Consider the following 21,496-nt stretch of genomic DNA (forward strand, 5'->3'; position numbering starts at 1 on the left):
TATGCACGCACAGACGTAAGGCGGTGGGGGTGGGCTGGGGGCTGAGGGGTGTGAGGGATATTGAGGGTGTTAGGGGAGACTTGACTAAACTGAGGTATCCATTCTGGTGCATTCTGGTTCTGGATGATCTCTACAAGGGTGACTGAGGTGTCCAGCATGTCAGAGAGTGTGTTTGTGTATGTCCGAGTCTGTGTTTACACATATACACGTGAGGAGTGTTGTGAAAAACCAAAAAAAGGCACACATTGCCGCAGCAGGGCGAGGGGTGGGGTGTGGGTGGGGGTGGCAGGTGTGGGGATGAGCGATGAACTCCCTCCTGCATCCTGACCTGGAAGTGACACATTTGTCCGACCGGCTGCAGTGGCTCACGAGTCACAAAAATCAACCAGCCACTTTCGATATTTGACCAGCCAGTTAGACTGTTTCAGATTAGGAGTGCTTCCCAATGGTGGTTGACCAACCAGACTAACCAGTATTACACTGGTGGATGGAGCTGATATCCCACCTTGCCTCTGTGTCACCCGTCACACTCGGACCGAGACGTGTTCCAGGGATCGGGCTGGTGTGGGCGCCTGTGTGGCCTGCGTAGCGGGTGAGGGCTTGACCGAGGGCGTGGCAGGGGGTGGAGTTATTGCTTTGAGCTCATTGCCGGGGCAACTCTGGGTGCTGACCCCCCTGTTGAGGGCTCCAGCGGACGGTGGTGCGATTGAACCGGTGTTTGGCTCACGCTGGGGGATGTTGACAGGGCAGGAGCGCGTGCGGGCATGGCCCTTGCGGCCGCCCGGATGGCAGACGAGGCTGCCCACCGTGTCGGTGGGCGAAAGGTGGCGCTTGAGCCAGCGCTCCACCCGCTCCTCCTTGTACTTGATAGAGTACCAGGTAAGGAAGATGAAGAAGAAGCCCAGGAACTTGAGGCTGGCGGCCAGGCCAAAGTAGACGAATCGCAGGGAGGTGACGTCGTACTCCCAGCAGGAGCCGTGCACGCCGCAGTCCTGCTGCCACAGCATGCAGGTGGTGTCGATGACTGCCCCAAAGTAGATGGGAGTCGGAATGTAGGCTGTGAAGAGGAGGGGAGGACAGGTGAGAATAGAGGAAAAGAGAGAAGATAAGAGGAGAGGAGAAAAGAACAGGAGGAAATGTGAGAAGAGGTGGAGTGAAGATGAAAGAGAGAGAGTGAATCAGTTGAGTGTAGAGAGGCGGAGGAGAGGAGCAGAGCAGAGGTGAAAAGGGGAAGATGAGAAACAAAGAGGAAATGAGAAGAGGAAAAAGATGGATGAGAGAGATTTATAGACAGAGAGAGAGAGGAACGCAGGAAGAGGAGAGAATAAAGATTTGTGTCAGCACTTTGGCAGATAAACGTCATTAATAAACATCAGCTGGCTTCTTTACGACTGCTCCACATGAGCAAAGAAGAAGACGAGAGAGCAAAGACAAGATAAGAGAGAAGAGCAGAGGTTGGATACAAGACAGCCAACAGAATTATGCAGAAAACAAAATACTCCAGAGTTGTAAAAATCACACTAAAGAATGACTGGATCGACTTTAAGTGGCCGACATACTGAAATGCCATTCTTTCTTTATAGAGGACTTGGGAAGGCCAGATGGACAAGCAGATGGATGGGAAGACAGGCAAGTGGACACACAGACAGTCAGACAGACAGACAGAGAAGAGATAGTTTTGGCATAGCATCAGATGCTGGGTTTCTAATATGTGAATGTTGCAAACTTTGAGATTGGGCATGTATGGATTATTCTATACACATTGACGATAAACTGCTGTTAATCGACATGTTGTCATTACACATAATGCCCAGCACAAATCCTAATGGTGAAATACTGCATCCATTGTTAGAAAAACACCCACGACATAATTTGGGACCCTATAACCCGGTGATTATGGTGCACTTCACCTTTTTTTGTGCATGCTGCTCATATGTCTGCTACATGAACTTGACAACCTCTACTGAAATAGCGTTATAATTTACGCAGTAACACAACACGAAAATATACCTGCTAATTGGTTTACTGGCTAAAGTAAGCAGCTTCCCTTAGTTTTTTGGTTTACTGGCTAAAGTAAGCAGCTTCCCTTCCCTTTTTAATTGTCGGGGGACAATGAAACTAAAACTAAACACACAACATTGCATGACCACAGGGTTAAACAGCCTAAGATGGAGGACGCGATGGAGAAAGTGATTTTGCCTGCAGGTCCATCCATCCATCCATCCATCCATCCATCCATCCATCCATCCATCCATCCATCCATCCATCCATCCATTATCCAAACCGCGTATCCTGCTGGTGACGAAGAAAAATAGACAAAAAAAGACAGAAATCACAGCTTGTATGACACCCAAGGACCAAAAATGCACAAACTTTTTGTTTTCACCTTTGCTCAAATATTTCGGTGTTCGTTCTTATTTCAGTCTGCATGTACGGTTGGTACATTCTTGGGTCATAATCATCCCACACAGTTTCCCGACACACACACACAAAAAAAAAGCGTCCTCTAGACTGACTAACTGTTGGTGACAGCAGCTTTCAGAGAGTCCAATCTATCAGAACCAATTAGCTTCATTACCCAGGAGAAGCAGAGCAGAGTAAGATAAAAAAAAAACAACAGAGAAGGCATTTCTCAATACTAAATTAACCAGTCAGTCAGCAGATACCGAGTGTACGCTGTAGACATTTTGCTCCCAATCTCATCTGGACAAATGTACAAGGACACAAATACATTAAGCTTTGGCTCCTGCATCTCTAACATTACATTACAAGCAACCGACAAGAACCATCACAGCCATCTAACAGGACTGATAAAAAAAAAATCACCTGTTTTCTTTTTTATAGCTGGTGCGGCCGAAAAAATTTAGGCTTCAGCTTGAGAATTGTTTTTGAAGAGCAATTCCATTACCGAGGAATTAGGTATGGTGTTACATTGATTTACACTGTTTTGAAATGTGCAACTTCAAGTATTCCTCTTATCTCTTCAATGACTATGAATGACAAAGAAGTACTTTGCATCTGCAAGTACCCCATCTGACAGAAGTACCAAGTGTTTTGTCAACCACAATGGAGATTTATTATTCTCATCTTTTTTTTCTTTTTTTTTGGGCCCCCCCCCCCTTTTCTCCCCAATTGCATCTGTCCAATTACGCCACTCTTCTGAGCCTTCCCGGTCACTGTTCACCCCCTCTGCTGATCCGCGGAGGGCTGCAGACTACCACATGCCCCCTCCGATACATGTGGAGTCGCCAGCCGCTTCTTTTCACCTGACAGTAAGGAGTTTTGCCAGGGGGACGTAGCGTGTGAGAGGATCACGCTATTCCCCCCAGTTCCCCCTCCCCCCTGAACAGGCGCCCCAACCGAGCAGAGGAGGCACTAGTGCAGCGACCAGGACACATACCCACATCTGGCTTCCCACCCGCAGACACGGCCAATTGTGTCTGTAGGGACGCCCGACCAAGCCAGCGGATTTTTCTCTTCTTCTGTCATGGATGTGATGTTCGTCTACTAACCAAGGGTCCTGAGAAGAACAAACTGCATTCCCAGAGCGAATGGCCTCTCCTGCTCTGCTACAGACCTACAATACAAGGAAACAAACAGGTCGAGGGATAGATGATTTCACATTATTTTGCTATTCAGAATACATAACATTTAAACTGAATTTTCCTAAAATGTATTTTTCGGTCTCTGTATTTCCAGTTCACCCACCTATGTGCATACAATTACCGGCCACATAAATTTTAAAAAGTAAAGCAGCGCCTCCAAATGCACAGGGGCAGAAGAGAGGCTGGTAGAGTAGATTTACTCAGCAAACACAGCAAAACTGAGCTAGTAGGTTGGCAATGCTACACTTTGCTAACCTATTTTAAGCTGGAATGACCGCATTGGAATGAGTTAGCTGAAACCTGCAAGTATCCCAAAAGCCTGTATGTATCCCAGCATGCACTTACACGCACATACACTTATACAAGACCAAGTGCATAAAATAACATTCTTGCGGGCATAGAGAGTCGCACCTGAGTGTGACAATGATGGCAGAGGGCTGAGCGCAGGCAGTGATTAGCGTCACAATGAAGAGGAAGATGAGGAAGGGGATGAGGGTGCTGCAAGTACGGTCACACTTCCCCGACACGGCGTATCCGTTCTCGTTCAAGTAGGTCTTAACAATGACCAACTGCAGCTGGTTGCTGCCCTGCCCGCTGGTCGACGGCGTGATGACCTGCCGGCTCTGAACGCACGCACAGTCTGAGTAGTTTCGTATCTGTGGGAGGAACGGATGGGCGGAGATAAATGTACATCATACGGTTTAGGTTTTTAGCACTTAGCTGATTCTCACTTGCAGAGAGGATGCCTTCTTGAGTAAAACTTATTATCCAGTACATGCCTGGGACAAAATCTGTTTGCAAAATCCCACAGGATTTCTGAGTGAATTTTGAATAATTCTCATTCAAATTAAAGTTTCAGCAGCTTGAAATCACAATTAATAGCCTCACAATCCAAACTAGTTTTCAGGTGGATCGCAATAATGTTACTGACCTCTCTCTCCATGAGAGCATTTCAAAAAAGCGGGCCCATCTATAATCTGGATCGTCCAATCACAGCTTTGGAGACTAATCCAAGAGGGCTACGGTGTTTATGCAGTGGAAATGTAAAGTAGTGGCAGCATCATAAATCTCACAATATGAAGTGATTTACAAAAAACTGATGCTTGCACACTGAGGACTGTGCATGTGTCATGTGACACGCTCAATGACATGGCTTTTTTGACAGAACAAACTCCCCTGTTCACTACCACCATTGCTGTTTACCATTCTGCAGAGTCCCCCCTTGGACCAGCCTCCAAAGTAGTAATTGACCGTCCATTTTTGTGACGGGCCTGTATTTTTTTGAATCCCTCTCAATGAGCAGGACTACAAACCCAATTAAGCAAAAGAACAACGTGACTGATCTGCAAGGCTGATCTGGCTCAAAAGGCCACACAGGCAGGTTCAGAGGGTTCAGAGGGTTGAATATCCATCCATCCATTATCCAAACCGCTTATCCTGCTCTCAGGGTCGCGGGGATGCTGGAGCCTATCCCAGCAGTCACTGGGCGGCAGGCGGGGAAATATATAATTTTTTTTCTTTTCCCCCTTTTTCTCCTCAATTGTACTTGGCCAATTACCCCACTCTTCCAAGCCACCCCGCTCGCTGCCTCACCTCCTCTGCCGATCCGGGGAGGACTGCAGACTACCACATGCCTCCTCCGATACATGTGGAGTCACCAGCCGCTTCTTTTCACCTGACAGTGAGGGGTTTCACCAGGGGGACGTAGAGCATAGGAGGATCACGCTTTTGTAAAGACGCCTGACCAAGCTGGAGGTAACACGGGGATTCGAACCGCCAATCCCCCGTGTTGGTAGGTAACGAAATAGACCACCACACCACCCAGACGCCCTGAATATATCATTTTAAACTCTTGCTAAATATTTTGTAAAAAAAATTGTGTAAAAAAAATAGGAACAGGAAGTGTGCGGCTCACCCCTGTACTGTCGTTGGCGACACTGCTGCAGCCGGCTAGGCAGGGGTTGAAGTAGGTGATCCCATCTGAGCCACAGACCGGGGCGTACTCGTGGATCTTACAGCCGCAGTTCACGTTACAACCTCCAGTCAGGTTTCTCTGGGTCATGGTCAGGGTGGGTCTATAAAGAGGGTGAGAAAAATGTTAAGGGAGAGACCGCGGGGATGAAATGTTTCAGGGTTTTATGGATATCTGTGTTTAGAATTCTACCATTTTTCTAAACCTTGATTTCAAGTTATCTGTTAATTAGTTGGTTAAGTTGGCAGAATGTCCAAAATATACATATAGATAAGGGAGTATCTAAGAGTTGAAAGGTACCAGCATATCTAGGAGGATCAAGACGGCAAGGGTGCGAAGTGACTTAAGCAAAATGTATTGGTGTAAAGAGAACAAACCAGACCAAAAAAAAAAAAAAAAAAAAAAACCCACAAAAAAACAAAAAAAAACAAAACCAACAGAAAATGTGCATAACGTGTGCACCATAGAAAAGCTGCAGATAGAGGGTGTATACAATATTCCCAGACTGAGTATTGCACTGTTAAGAGTAATATTGCATCAGTTATAGAACACATTAATATAAATTTATACAGAAACGATAATTACACCTCTTTTCTGGATTTGAGCATTGCTGACACGAGCCAGGCAGTTTTACTGTGAGGTTTTCCAGACAACTAGAAAGAGTTTTGAGCATTATTATTCTGACAGAGAAAGAGTTAAAAGAGCTAGACGAATAGAGAGAACATGCAGGAGAGTGAGAGGAACAGAGAGAAAGCAGGAGGAAAGAGGAGAGAAGCAAAAATCAGATAAATGGAGGAGGAGAAATGGATGAACGGAATAAGCGATGAGATGAAGAGAGAAAATGGCAGCGGGAGTGAAACAGAGAAATGGAGGACAGAAGGGGATGAAGGACAGAAAAAGAAGAAAGGAAGATGATTAAGAGAAGGAGAAGGAGAATGTGAAGAGGGGGAGGGTGATGTGGAGAAAGGAATCTAGAGAGCGCGCGCGAGAGAGAGAGAGAGAGAGAGAGAGAGAGAGAGAGAGAGAGAGAGAGAGAGAGCGAGAGAGAGAGAGAGAGAGAGAGAGAGGAGCAACAGAACAAAAAAAAAAGAAAAGCTGAGGAGGAAAGAAGGAGAGTAAGGGAGAAAGAAAGCAGGAAAAAGGGAAAGAGGTGGAAAGGAAGAAAAAGAGGGGAGCAATAGAAAGATAGAAAGAGAGCCAAAAGATGCCCAGAGCCAAGCTGCCCTTGGACTTGCTCCATGGTTGCTGTGTAATCACATTCAGGGATGCGGCATGCGTGTTTGTTCCCTGTTTTTCAGACTATGTCACACCGTCCCGTTACGACATGACCCCACACTCATCTGAGCACTCACTTCCTCCTGCCGTCTGCAACAGATGGACCAATAAAACTGTGACTCACCCTCTGTGCCGAAAAACAACTGAATACAGCTCACCCTTCATGTTAAAAGTGCTTTCACTGCTAAGCCTCTGGGATGCTGCTCAGTATAACCCCCATCTCCTCTGTCTGTCTGTCTGTCTGTCTGTCTGTCTGTCTGTCTCTCTCACTTTTAGAACATAACCCTGTCTCGTCCCTCCAGTTTCCATGTCACCATTTGCAGAAGAGACAGACCAGGCAAACACAACACAGTTGTTGGTTCGACCCCCCCCAAATCAACAAGGGAAAATGTGAGAGGGGAAAGTAAAAGAGAAATGTCCTTCACTCCCTCCGCAACCATGAAGGTGCCCTTGAGCAAGGCATTCAAGCAATGGCCCTCTTGGCCCCACTGACCTGTCGACAAGCCAATAGAAGGAGACTGGTTATACTGGGCAGCTATCCGTGATCAACGGAAGAATGCTTAAGTTTCACTGGTTCTCAGTTAGGTCCTCGGGTACCACCAGTACTGCATGTTTTCTATTCTAACCTGAAATCTGTGATTTCCCTGATCTGTCCCTCCCTTGGGCAATGAGAATTACAAACAAGGTGTAGCAGCCATTGTTGCTTGTGTGCCATCAGCTCAGCAGTAAAAAGTTCCCACCCTCATAAAAACGGCATCCTCAGACCAAAGCTAACACAGGCATACATGACAATGTATTACAAAGTAAATCAAACTACATCTGAACACTGTTCTGTTGTAATATTGATCGTAAAATTGGTAGATTATGTATTTGACAGCAGCATTGTCACCACCTTTCAGTCCCTTTTCCTGCTTGAGGAGGAATGTGTTTGCTGTCGCACCATCGTTCGTCCTATCCTGTCAAAATTTCAACAGCGGTAGCCTTTGTGGAGAGCGTTTCCAAACATGGTAGAGATGCCAAGATTATGTAACTTGGGTGGCACGGTGGCCCAGTGGTTAGCACTTTTGCCTCACAGGAAGAAGGTCCTGGGTTCAAACTCCAGGCTGTCTCAGGTCCCTTCTGTGTGGAGTTTGCATGTTCTCCCCGTGTCTGCGTGGGTTTCCTCCGGGTGCTCTGGTTTCCTCCCACCATCAAAAAGACATGCATGTTAGGGTTAATACTCCTGTCTGTGCCCCTGAGCAAGGCAATGGAAAGAAGAACTGGAGATGGTCCCCAGGTGCTGCAGCTGCCCACTGCTCCTATACAATAGGATGGGTTAAATGCAAAGAACAAATTTCATTGTAACTGTACAATGATGAAATAAAGTGGCTATTAATGGAGAATAATCCTGGATTTCACCTTTAATTACATTCATCTGTTGTGTCATATATTCCAGCCTCAAATTAGGGAGGTTTTAGACCTTGAATAAGAGGTGAATGTTATTAACCAACAGTAATGGTGGCACCCAAGGATGGTTGAAAACTACTGGGCAGCTCTTAGTAATCAGCGGTTTGAAGACTGTGGTTGCTAGGGGCAAATCTGAAAGAATGTAAACCAGTGCATGCTTAGACAAGCTTTCCCCGGACAAACGAAGAGAAAAAAAACCCCACAAGGCTGTAGGAGAGTTGGCTGCCAGTCTCTGGAGTCTTTTAGCAACAGCTCGAGGTTCTTCCCTCCAAGGCCCCTCTCAGCCTGCTGGGCTTTTGTTTCCCAGCTCCATCTCTAATGACTGTGAAGATGTCTCGGTGTACGGACACACAGAAAAATCGACAAACTCGATGACTGCGACACATGCACAGGATGTAACCACACATAGAAATCATGACGATATAACTGTGCTCAGCTTCCTAGTTTTTGTCTGTCCAAAGTACGATTTTCAGTATTGACAGAAAGAACCCCTTTTTGTCTCTGCAGAAAGGGCTGCTTAAACTTTCAATTCAAGTAAGCCAAACAAAATAACAACAAAATGTGCGGTTATAGAGATGTCAACCACACAACAACAAGATGTTGGTTTCGGAAAGAACGGCTAACCACTGTTATACTTTATGGTGGTTTTCTCCACAAATGTCCACTGACATCTGTACCATGTTCTGTTTGCTACCACCAGTTACGCACTTTGTGTCCTCTTGAGCCCTATATTTCTCCTCTGTTAACCACCCATCCCCTCAAAAACACTAAAAAAAGTTTTCCACAGTGTGTTGCACTGTGGCTCTGGCAAACAGGATGCGACATCATCTCTGGGGCCTGATGCATTGATGGCCGTGAATTGAAATGGTGGGCCTCAACCATACGCCATCATGGACCATGAGCTTGTAGGTTTTTATCCCAACAAACACTACACCGGCTGATTTCACAAATTAATTCGCTCTCTCTTGTATAAGTTGTGATTATTAGTATAATTGGCTGGTGTTAATAAATGTAATGGAAATATTAGCGCTCCCTTACCCGGACGACACACGGTTCAGAACTATTGTGGTAAACCTTGAACTGGGTTGTTCCTTCTCGTTTCATTTGGCTACTGTATAGACACACTCTCACACAGCAATTGTAACTTACCTCATATACTTATATTCTTTATCAACATTAACTAATAATTCATAATTAATTAACAAATAATATCTCTGTGATTATATCCATCCATCAAATATTCAAGCCACTTATCCCAATCAGGACCGCGGGGACGCTGGAACCTATCCAAGCAGTCAATGGGCGGCAGGCGTGGAGACACCCTGGACAGGCCGCCATTCCATCACAGGGTCGACACATTCACACCTAGGGACAATTTAGTATGGCCGATTCACCTGACCTACATGTTTTTGAGCTGTGGGAGGAAACCGGAGCACCCGGAGGAAACCCACTCAGACACGGGGAGAACATGCAAACTCCACACAGAGGATGACATGGGACGACCCCCAAGGTTCGACTACCCTAGGGCTCGAACCCAGGACCTTCTTGCCGTGAGGCGACTTCGCTAACCACTGTGCCACCATGGAGCCCTCTGTGAATATATATTACATCTAAATGCCATGTACTAAACAACTGACAAAGTTGTGTACATGACATTCAAATTGCTGATATGTGAAAAGCTTAGCAAACGAAACAGATTCTGATAGCTAGTACAGAAAATAACAGAAAATGCAAAACCAGTTCTTCAGCAAGACCAAAAACATACAATGACACAAAAAGAAAACCACACAGCAACCCCTCTCCGACTGCTCACCCAGTGGTGTAGGGGATGTTGATGCCTCCAAGGTTGATGCTCTCGCAGCCCACGATGAAGAGCGTGGAGAAACAGAGGAGGGACACCCCGCTGCAGATCATGGCCAGCTTGGCTGACTCGCGCGCCCCCAGCTTCAGCTTTTTGATGATGTAACCGCCCAACACGATGCCGACGCCTGCGCTCGGCACGATGATCACGCCTGCAGGTGGAGAGAAAAGGTGCATAGACAAAAAAGGTGCACCCTAAATGTTAAGGTTTTGACAAAACAAGAAACAGTATTTTTTTTTTGTGGTCATTTTACTTCCTTAAGATTAGCAAAAAACAAAGGATGTGTGAGGATGATTCCCCCCATCCCTACTTCAACACTACATCTTAGTAGAGCATCAAATCATGTAACTCTGTACTTAATCATAGCTAACTATGAAAACAGATTACTGAGCTACTTCCTGATTTTAAGTTAGTCAAACAGTACCATAAGTAAGGGTTTCTTACAGAGCCCCCCCTGCTGACATTGGTAGAAGAAATATTATTGTTTGGCCACATGATCAATAACTTGTGGCCATGACTTAATAAGGCATGGGAATGAGATAATGAAGTCATGGTCATGAGTTAATAAGGTGTGAGAATGTGATAACTAAATTGTGATCACATGGAATCTGGTGTTCACTGACAACACCGGGCGAGCTCCGTAGGGCTATTATCACACATGAAGTAGGGATAAATTTGATTTAATCTCATTTTATTTTAATTTTGGGATGAATTAAAAAGATATCCTGCAATCTCTTTTCATTAAGCACGTTGTCATCGTTAGTAAAAGACACCCAATCCAACCACGGTCATGCCATCTACACTTAAAAATCAACTGTACGTCTACATCACTTTCAAAAGTGTGTAGAGTGTGTGGGAGCCATCAGGAACTTAATGGTGCATTCAGTAGTGCATCAGGAACTTAATGGTGCATTCATAGGCATATTTTAAAAATTTCATAAAAAAATCAAATCTAATTGTTGTAAGCAAACTCCACCATATTCTTGTTCAACATGTACCCAAGTACCCCTGTGAGGATTTTCATGTTGTTTACTGCAGAAATTTTAATAAATAGACGCTAAAACAGCATCTTTTTATCTAGACGCGCAATTGATTTTTAAGTGTAGATGGCGTGACCGCAGTTGAATCAAGCGTCTTTTACTAATGATGTAAAAGGCGCTTGATTCAATTGCGGTCCATACTTAACCGCAAGAGATTGCAGGATATCATTACAATTCATCCCAAGATTAAAATAAAAGGAAATTAAATCAAATTTATCCATGCTTCATGCGTGATAAGAGCCCTATGGAGCTTGCCCGGTGTTGTCAGCAAACAACCGATTCCATATACGTGGCCACAATTTAATTATTATGTTCCCATCCCTTATTAACTCGTGGCCACGAGATAATTATCTTATTCTCATGCCTTATTATGCCCTATTAAATCTTGGCCATGACTTAATTATCTCATTCCCCACACCTTATTACACCTTATTAAGTCTTGGCCACGATTGAATTATCTCATTACAACACCTTATAAGGTTGTGGCCACGAGTTATTGATCTTGTGCCCACGCATTAATAACGCATGGCCACATAACGATATTTTCCCCTCCAATATCATCAGGGGGGCTCCATAGTTTCTAATTCAAAATGTAACCTATCAATTAAAAAAATGCTTCTTAAAATTAATCAGTTAATGACTCCAACCCCTTGATGAAATTAAAAGAGTAGCAATGACGTATAACATTAACAGTAACCCTTAAAACTAGCCATATATTCATGCTAGTGACCATTTTGTTGTAGCAGCATAAGTTACAGGTTTACATTTTATTCCTCCCGATAGAACCAATGAGGCCTCTGGGATGGAAATTTTAGCTGAACATTTGAACCGCAGAGAGCAGCCAAATATCAAGCAGTGCAAGGGGAAAATGTTTGATGTTGGATGAAGCATTTGAAATTTAAGTCTCGATCAACATAAAAATGTATTCATTATGTATTTGTTAGAAAAATCACTTTCCAGAACACAGCATATCAACCATTTGAGGGCCACATTTATACCATCCATTCCATTCCATTATCCAAACCGCTTATCCTGCTCTCAGGGTTGCGGGGATGCTCCCAGCAGTCATTGGGCGGCTGGTAGGCAGACACCCTGGGCAGGGCGCCAGGCCATCACAGGGCCCGCGCACACACACACACACACACACACACATTCACGCCCAGGGACAATTTAGTACGGCCGATTCACCTGACCTACATGTCTTTGGACTGGGTTCGACTGGAGCACCCGGAGGAAACCCACACAGACCTGGGGAGAACATGCAAACTCCACACAGAGGAAAACCCGGGACGACCCCCAAGGTTGGACTACCCCGGGGCCCAAACCCAGGACCTTCTTGCCGTGAGGCGACCACGCTAACCACTGCGCCACCGTGCCGCCTTATCAATTATATACAGTAAAACCTAAAAATGTCAGCTGTATTTGAAATTTCCATGGGGCTGAATACACCCCCAATACATACATTTATACCATAAGATTATATATATATATTTTTAACAACCAATGACTTAAGTTAGCCTTGAAAAACTAACTTCAAAAAAACTTCAAATTGTATGAATTCTGAACTATCAATAAAAATGTCTGAGAAGGCGTTGCTTATCTAAGATGGTGGATTTTCTAATTCCAGATTCCACCTCAGGACTTTCTAAAAATGTTCTGAAAGATGTGTTATTATATTCATGAAGTTCATTTAGATATTGCATATCATTTTGCTCTTTCCCATCGATGTAAACATCAAACCATTATGAAGAAAAACAAAGACTATTACTTAATTACCAATTACTTACTACCAACACTGAACTAAAAGCCATCGCATACCAAACAACCTGCACTACCAAAATAGAGCCATTAGGACTAGAGGAGCCTCACATTGCTCTGAGCCTCTCAGACGATCAGACACCTCCAAGAAGGCACCAAGTGGTCTGCTATCTTTAAGATATCATGTTGTTTCAGTATCTACGACAAATTCTTCTCCAAAACACTGTCAACGCATAAAGAGAAAGATTATTTTTCAGTGTGTCTACAACATAGAGGACGTCGTCTGTGGAGTGTTGGTGTTTTGTCAACTGATGAATTCTGTTGCTTTCTACTCTTCAAAAAACGTTTTTCTTTCCTGCTTGCATGCATGCATGCATGTGTGCCTGTATAAGCATTTGTGTGTGTCTATGCATGCTTTAACTACAGTGTGTTTAAACATGCTTTGTTTATGTGTGATTGTGTGTCAGTCAAAATGCATGGATATGTGTTTTCACTTTCCATGTGGGTGTGAGTGAGTCTGAATGCAATCTCAGAACCCAGAGGGGGACAACGGCCAGTATTTCGGGGCTTCTGGTGTAGCTGCTGGCTTCCGTTTTCTACCAAGACTTCCTCTTCTGTGCACCCGTCATTGTTTACAGTCAGATTAGCAACTTGAGATGCGAAAATAGAGTTGGAGTTGAGAGATGACGTCTACGACCGGATTGTTTCCCCAAGTACTCGACATGAGTCGAATGTTTCCACACAATACACAAACATTGTTACTTTTTGTAGGCGTTTTAGGTCCAGGCGCCATTTCGGCTAATGCGTTCCGCGTCTTTCGCTCCCCACACAGGCTGTTATCAACATCCAACCAAGGCATGTTCCTGTAGAAACCACCGCCTTCCCGAACGTGATTGGTCAATACTACTCAGACTAAAATGGAAACGGAAACCAGAACGCTTCCAATACCAAACTCTAAATCTCCCTCTCACCCCTTTTCCGGGTGGTGTGTGTTTTCCTCAAGCTCAGGTCCTCCACCAGAGGCCTGGGAGTTTGAGGATTCTGTGCAGTATCTTGTTATTCCTGTACGCTATCCCAGCCACTTGGTTATGCCTTTCAGCGTACGCTTTCCCAGCTAGCATTTTACACCCTGCTACTAAGTGCTGGAATGTCTCAGGGGCATCTTTGCACAGCCTGCATCTTGGGTCTTGTCTGGTGTGGTAGACTCCTGCCTCAATCGATCTGGTGCTGAGTGCCTATTCTTGTGCTGCTATGATCAGAGTGTCTGTGCTGTCCTTCAGTCCAGTCTCTTCTAGCCACTGGTAGGATTTCTCTATCAGCCACGTCTTCTATCAGTCGCTGGTACATCCCATGGAGGTGTGTGATCTTCCATGACACCTCCTCTTCTTCTTCCTCCACACTCTCTGTCTTCTGCTGCTGCCTGGGGTACCCACTGAACAGTATATATATATATATATATATATATATATATATATATATATATATATATATATATATATAAAAAGATAGATGTAGGAAAACAACTTTAATTCATAGCAGTAGCGCATCTATGTTAATATTCCGCTCCTCATTTGTTGAGCACTTTCATCAACACCATTGACCATTGAAAGTTTCTGAAAAAAAATGATATATATATATATATATAGTATATATTAGCAGCATGGTGGTGCAGTGGTTAGCGCGGTCACCTCACAGCAAGAAGGGTCCTGGGTTCGAACCCAGGGGTGGTCCAACCTTGGGGGGGTCATCCTTTGTGTGGAGTTTGCATGTTCTCCCCATGTCTGTATGGGTTTCCGCCGTTTGCTCCAGTTTCCTCCCACAGTCCAAAGACATGTAGGTCAGGTCAAGTCAAATTCATTTTATTTGTATAGCCCAATATCACAAACTACAAATTTGCCTCAGGGGGCTTTACAGCAATACAACATCCTGTCCTTAGACCTTCGCATCGGATAAGGAACAACTCCCTAAAAAAACCTCAGGGAGGGCAACAGAGGAGGGCTCTCTCTCCCAAGACGGACAACGTGCAATGGATGTTGTGTTTACACAATTTACAGAACACAACACTGAAAGAGGATAAACAGAATTATAATGAACTTATAAAATTTATGAATATGATGCGCAGGATGCCAAGCAGTGTCCAGACGCCACCAGAACAGGTGAATTGGCCATACTAAATTGTCCCTTGATGTGAATGTGTGTCGGCCCTGTGATGGCCTGGCGGCCTGTCCAGGGTGTCTCCCCGCCTGCCGCCCAGTGACTGCTGGGATAGGCTCCAGCACCCCTGCGACCCTGAGTAAGGATAAGCGGTTTGGATTTGGATAATGAATGAATGAAAAAAAAATCTATCGACATATATGTATATATGTGTGTGTGTGTATCGTATATACAACCCCAATTCCAATGAAATTGGGACATTGTGTAAAATGTAAATAAAAACAGAATACAATGATTTGCAAATCGTTTTCGACCTATATTCAATTGAATACACTACAAAGACTAGATATTTAATGTTGAAACTGATAGACTTTATTGTTCTGTTTTTTAAATATTCATTCATTTTGAATTTGATGCCTGCAACATGTTCCAAAAAAGCTGGGACAGGGGCATGTTTACCACTGTGTTACATCACCTTTCCTTTTAACAACACTCAATAAGCATTGGGGAACTGAGGACACTAATTGTTGAAGCTTTGTAGGTGGAATTCTTTCCCATTCTTGCTTGATGTACAACTTCAGTTGCTCAACAGTCGGGGGTCTCCGTTGTCGTATTTTGCGCTTCATAATGCGCCACACATTTTCAGTGGGAGACGGGTCTGGACGCAGGCAGGCCAGTCTAGTACCCGCACTCTTTTACTACGAAGCCACACTGTTGTAACACGTGCAGAATGGGGCTTGGCATTGTCTTGCTGAAATAAGCAGGGACGTCCCTGAAAAAGACGTCGCTTGGATGGCAGCATAATGTGCTCCAAAACCTGTATGTACCTTTCAGCATTAATGGTGCCTTCACAGATGTGCAAGTTACCCATGCTGTGGGCACTAACACACCCCCATACCATCACAGAAGCTGGCTTTTGAACTTTGCGCTGATAACAATCTGGACGGTCCTTTTCCTCTTTAGCCCGGAGGACACGACGTCCATGATTTCCAAAAACAATTTGAAATGTGGACTCGTCAGACCCCAGCACACTTTTCCACTTTGCGTCAGTCCATCTCAGATGAGCTCGGGTCCAGAGAAGCCGGTGGCGTTTCTGGGTGGTGTTGATATATGGCTTTCGCTTTGCATGGGAGAGTTTTAACTTGCACTTGTAGATGTAGCGACGAACTGTGTTAACTGACGATGGTTTTCCGAAGTGTTCCTGAGCCCACGTGGTAATATCCTTTACAGAATGATGTCGGTTTTCAATGCAGTGCCGCCTGAGGGGTCGAAGGTCACGGGCATTCAGTGTTGGTTTTCGGCCTTGCCGCTTACATGCAGAGATTTCTCCGGATTCTCTGAATCTTTTGACGATATTATGGACTGTAGATGATGAAATCCCCAAATTCCTTGCAATTGTACGTTGAGAAACGTTGTTCTTAAACTGTTGGACTATTTACTCACGCAGTTGTTCACAAAGTGGTGAACCTCGCCCCATCCTTGCTTGTGAATGACTGAGCCTTTCAGGGATGCTCCTATCATACCCAATCATGACACTCACCTGTTTCCAATTAACCTGTTCACCTGTGGAATATTCCAAACAGGTGTTTTTTGAGCATTCCTCAACTTTCCCAGTCTTTTGTTGCCCCTGTCCCAGCTTCTTTGGAACGTGTTGCAGGCATCAAATTCAAAATGAGTGAATATTTTCAAAAAACAATGAAGTTTATCAGTTTGAACATTAAATATCTTCTCTTTGTAGTGTATTCAATTGAATATAGGTCGAAAAGGATTTGCAAATCATTGTATTCTGTTTTTATTCACGTTATACACAACGTCCCAACTTCATTGGAATTGGGGTTTGTATATACATATATATGAAATATATATAATCTATTAATAGAGATTAGTCTGCATGCAGCCATGCATGTGCACAACTGTTTTCCTGTTTGCATTTGTGAGTTAATTTTAAAATACACTGGTATAAGCCTGAGTGTGTGTTAGGACGTGTGTAATAAAATGTGTTTGTGTGTGTATGTTTGTGTGTGTGTGTGTGTGTGTGTGTTTGCGTAACCCACTCAGAATTCCAGCCCCCTTTCCCAGGTGCCCCCTTTTACTTGAAGAGCGGTTGTTTTTTATTATTAATGTGTGCTGGCTCACGGCTCCCTCAGTGCCGGGGCTGACGGCATTGCAGAGCGAGGCCTCTGCCTCAGCCTTGTATGGGGCTTTGGGAAGCCAGCAGAGGAAAACATATGAGTCAGAAATCTGGACTCAGGTTTGTTCTGATATTCTCATCTCTCTTGATTACACAGTACTGACAATGAAGGAGAGACCAGTGAAGAGGCAGAGAGGAGAGCATTCATTATTATACTACAAAGCGGATTAGCAGTGGAACTGGCCATCGTGAGCCCTTTACTTATATAAATGGTTGACATTTATGAGGGTGTATTTTTTCAGGTTTTGTCCAACTGTGATTTGATCCCGTGTCATAAAGATGCCGCTGATGATTTGTAGACATGATCGCTGCTGTCACCGATTTTAAATGAAAAACTCCTCCCACTTCTTAAATATTTTATTGTTGTTTTGAGTTATTTTCAAATATCAGTGAGTACTGTATAACAAATCATACCACATTCCGAAAAATTATCTGTGGTAGCTGTAGACCTATGGATGGATTACCTATCCATCCACTTCCATAACCGTTTCCCTGGGTCATGTTGTTGTTCTATTGCACCTGAACTGGCCACCCCTTCCTCACTCCTTGCAGGTTGTGAGCCAGTTTATATGATCAGTATATACTATTTGTGCCGCCCTTTTTGATTTCTATTTCACCTTATACACATTTAAGAGATATTCCACGTTCAGATGTGTAGCTTGCTAGGGTCTGAGGTACAGGCTGCAGCTGTCAAAGGTCTCTGTCATTTCTAGACACGTCACACACATACAGAGATGGGTGACAAATTACAGAAAAAACCAACATAAAAAGTCTTAGAAAGGCGTTGGGCCACCAGGAGCCTCCAGAACAGCGTTAGTGCTCCTTGTCATAGATTCTACAAGTCTCTGAACTCTACTGGAGGGATGGACACCATTCTTCCAAAAGATGTTCCCTCATTTTTTTGGATGATGGTAGTGGAGAGCGCCGTCTAACATGTCAGTTCAAAATCTCCCATAGGTGTTCAATTGGGTTGAGATCTGTGACTGTGAAGGCCATAGCATATGATTTACATCATTTTCATCATCAAACCATTCAGTGACCCCCCCCCCCCCGTGCCCTGTGGATGGGGGCATTGTCGTCCTGGAAGAGATGACTCCCATCAGGATAGAAATGTGTCATCATAGGATAAAGGTGATCACCCAGAATAACTTTGTATTGATTTGCTGTGACCCAAACCATGCCAGGAAAATGCCCCTCACAGCATAACAGAGCCCCCAGACCCCACTTCACTGTAGAGGTTAAGCATTCAGGTTTTTCCTTTAAATTGTCACCCATCTTCATGTCTTGTTGCAAAAATGCTTTGTTCTGCTTGTTGTTTTCCAAACTGCTGCACTATAATGCTTTTAATCCACATAGAGAAGTTCAGAAAATCAAACAAGCTTGGATGGAATGAAGCATTTAACTGTGCCTAACTGTGGCGTGTGCCTAAACTTACCTGTGTAGATGCTGGCATTGGATGCTGGGATGCCAAACTGCGACTCTATGAACTTGGGGATGAACGTGATGAATGCGGTCACTATGGCGCTCTCAGCCGTGTAGGAAAGACTGACAAACAGGAAGGTCACGTTGCTCAAGATCCGAATCGCTGCCTTGGGCAAGTCTGGACAGGGGAGAGGAGGGGAGACTAAATAAAAAAGTCTTTTTAACCTTTGTTTATAACCAGACAGTACAGACAAGGGAGATAAACAGTTAGAGAGCGCACAAAAATAAAAAAACAATAAAAGAAAGTCTATTAAAAAGGTCCCATGAAAGGGTGTTTAGAGCGCCGCAAAATTTTGCAATTTGATCCGAATCACACAATATGGTCGGGTGGGAGTTTGTGTGTCTGTGTGTGTGTGTGGGGAGGCTTGACTAACAACCAATAATGATTGTGTATTTTGAAAAGAATGCAGAAATCAATACTAAGGATGCACCTATTATGATACTGGTATCGGATATTGGGCTGATCAGGTTAAAATGGAGTATTGGTATTGGAGATTTTACCCAACACTAAAATCCAATACCAAAAGCCATGTGTAACATGTCATGAATAAAAATAAAACGACTTGATTTACTGCATTTTTTTGGCAGATGGACATTTGTATTTCCTTAATGGTGAAAAAAAAACTGACTACCCCAATTATTTTGCCCATTGACCCTCCATTGATGGTCTAAGTCTGCACTGTTCAACAAAAGTGATGGATCAGATCAATACTCGGTATCAGCTGATACTTCAAAATCCATAGCTGGAATCAATATTGACAATGAAAAAGAGGTGTTGGTGCGTCCACAATAAAAAGGTTATTGGCTGGTTTCAGTTTGGTGGTGGAAGGTCACTCGGCTTCAATAACTCGCTCCCATTTATTTATTCATTGGGCATTGTTGATAACACACACATGCAAGTGCCGGATGATGCACACACACACACACACACACACACACACACCACTGCGCACACACACACACACACATACACACACACCACTGGCATCTGGGTCAAAGGAAAACCACATATGAATTGACTTTCCACTTAAAAAGAAATGACTCATTATCTTAACAGGGATTTTAGGTCATTGACTATAAAGCCCTCGGTGTGGATGAGAACAATCCGACGGTTGTGTCATGTTGGAGTGACTGTAAATTTATATGGGTGGATTAAAGCTCACGTAAGAAAGGAAAATTGAGGGAAACAAGTTCCTGTTTTTGTGAGTAACTCAGCTCTCTTTCAGCCTGAAAGTGGGTTTCAGGGGTCTATCCTAAAAGTCCTCCTGAAGGTTACTTCATCTACACACACACACACACACACACACACACACACACACACACACACACACACACACACACACACACACACACACACAATTATGGTAAGAAAAGGAGAAACATAAGTGCTGTTGGTGAGAGGAAGCTGTCAGAAAACAAAAATCTAATGCTATAAGAGAAGAGATGATTGACAGGTGCAATGACATATTGATTCATAAAAACAAGACACACATCGGGACGTTCTCAAAGTTTTTCAAACCATACTTTGGTTTTCAGGCACCAACGCCCTGTTGGCACTGGTAGGCCACACTAGAGCAGGTTAACTGGAAAAGAAACCACCTATGAACCACACCCACACGAGTCCCTCTACAAAAGTGCTGCTATGGAGCGCCACTTGATGTGTAGTTGCATTTCACGCCGCCGAAAACGGAGGTCAGCACTCGGGCAGAAGTCGTAGACGCTGCAACTTTAAAATACGTCAGTGATTTTCAGTGGCTCCTCGTTTACCTTTGATGTCTTTTCCGAAGCCCATGGAGGAGCTGACCGCCTGGTTCTTGCCACTGTTGTTGTTGCTCTTCTCCTTGAGCACGTCGTCGTCGCTGGAGAGGTCGTCCAGGCTCACCTTTTTCCTCCTCTTCTTCTTCTTGTGTCGTGGCGGCAGTTTCTTAGGGAAGGTGAACATGGGGAAGATGACCAGCAGCATGGCCACGGCGCACAGCAGGAAACCGCTCCACCTGGACGGCCAGGCCGGGTGGATTAAGAGAGGTTTTTAATTACACAACCAAACTGGTGCATTCAACATTGTGATTAAAACCACTGCATGTATGTGTGTGTGTGTTGTTTTTTTTTATTATGGCAATGCGAATGAACAAATCTGATGACAAAACTTCCTGGTAATCGCGCAACAATGCTAGCTCATGCCTGCCTGTTAGCCCGAGTTATTAGCAAATCAATTATCTGGTATAAACCGATACAGTGAGTGAGTGACTGGTTGTACTTTTCATATTGCAGTAGATACAGTTTTCCCCCCCTTTTTCTCCCTAACTGTACTTGGCCAATTGCCCCACTCTTCCGAGCCGTCCTGGTCACTGCTCCACCCCCTCTGCTGATCCGGGAAGGGCTGCAGAATACCACATGCCTCCTCCGATACACATGGAGCGGCCAGCCGCTTCTTTTCACCCGACAGTGAGGAGTTTTGCCAGGGGGACGCAGCGCGTGGGAGGTGCCCCGACCGACCAGAGGAGGCGCTAGCGCAGCGACCAGGACACATACCCACACGTGGCTTCCCACCTGCAGACACGGCCAATTGTGTCTGTAGGGACGCCTGACCAAGCCGGAGGTAACACAGGGATTCGAACCGCTGATCTCCATGTTGGTAGGCAACGGAATAGACCGCTACACTACCCGGACGCCCCGAATGAACAAATTTTATGACAAAACTTCCAGATAATC

General features: G+C 44.5%; 1 protein-coding gene across 1 annotated transcript in view; it reads right to left on the reverse strand.

Annotated features, from left to right (window-relative positions):
• Positions 1–524: 524 nt before the first annotated feature.
• The window catches only part of LOC130124398 (solute carrier organic anion transporter family member 5A1-like), a 50,028-nt gene continuing 29,056 nt past the window's right edge, over positions 525–21,496 (reverse strand). The window contains exons 3-9 of the mRNA XM_056293854.1: positions 20,552–20,778; positions 18,738–18,902; positions 10,112–10,310; positions 5,521–5,680; positions 4,017–4,261; positions 3,513–3,577; positions 525–1,057 (exon numbers count right to left, since the gene is read on the reverse strand). Coding sequence (XP_056149829.1) covers positions 525–1,057; positions 3,513–3,577; positions 4,017–4,261; positions 5,521–5,680; positions 10,112–10,310; positions 18,738–18,902; positions 20,552–20,778 — 1,594 coding nt within the window. The remainder of the gene's footprint in view (positions 1,058–3,512; positions 3,578–4,016; positions 4,262–5,520; positions 5,681–10,111; positions 10,311–18,737; positions 18,903–20,551; positions 20,779–21,496) is intronic.

This window comes from Lampris incognitus, chromosome 14 (genome assembly GCF_029633865.1).
Source record: "Lampris incognitus isolate fLamInc1 chromosome 14, fLamInc1.hap2, whole genome shotgun sequence".
Taxonomy (NCBI): Eukaryota; Metazoa; Chordata; class Actinopteri; order Lampriformes; family Lampridae; genus Lampris; species Lampris incognitus.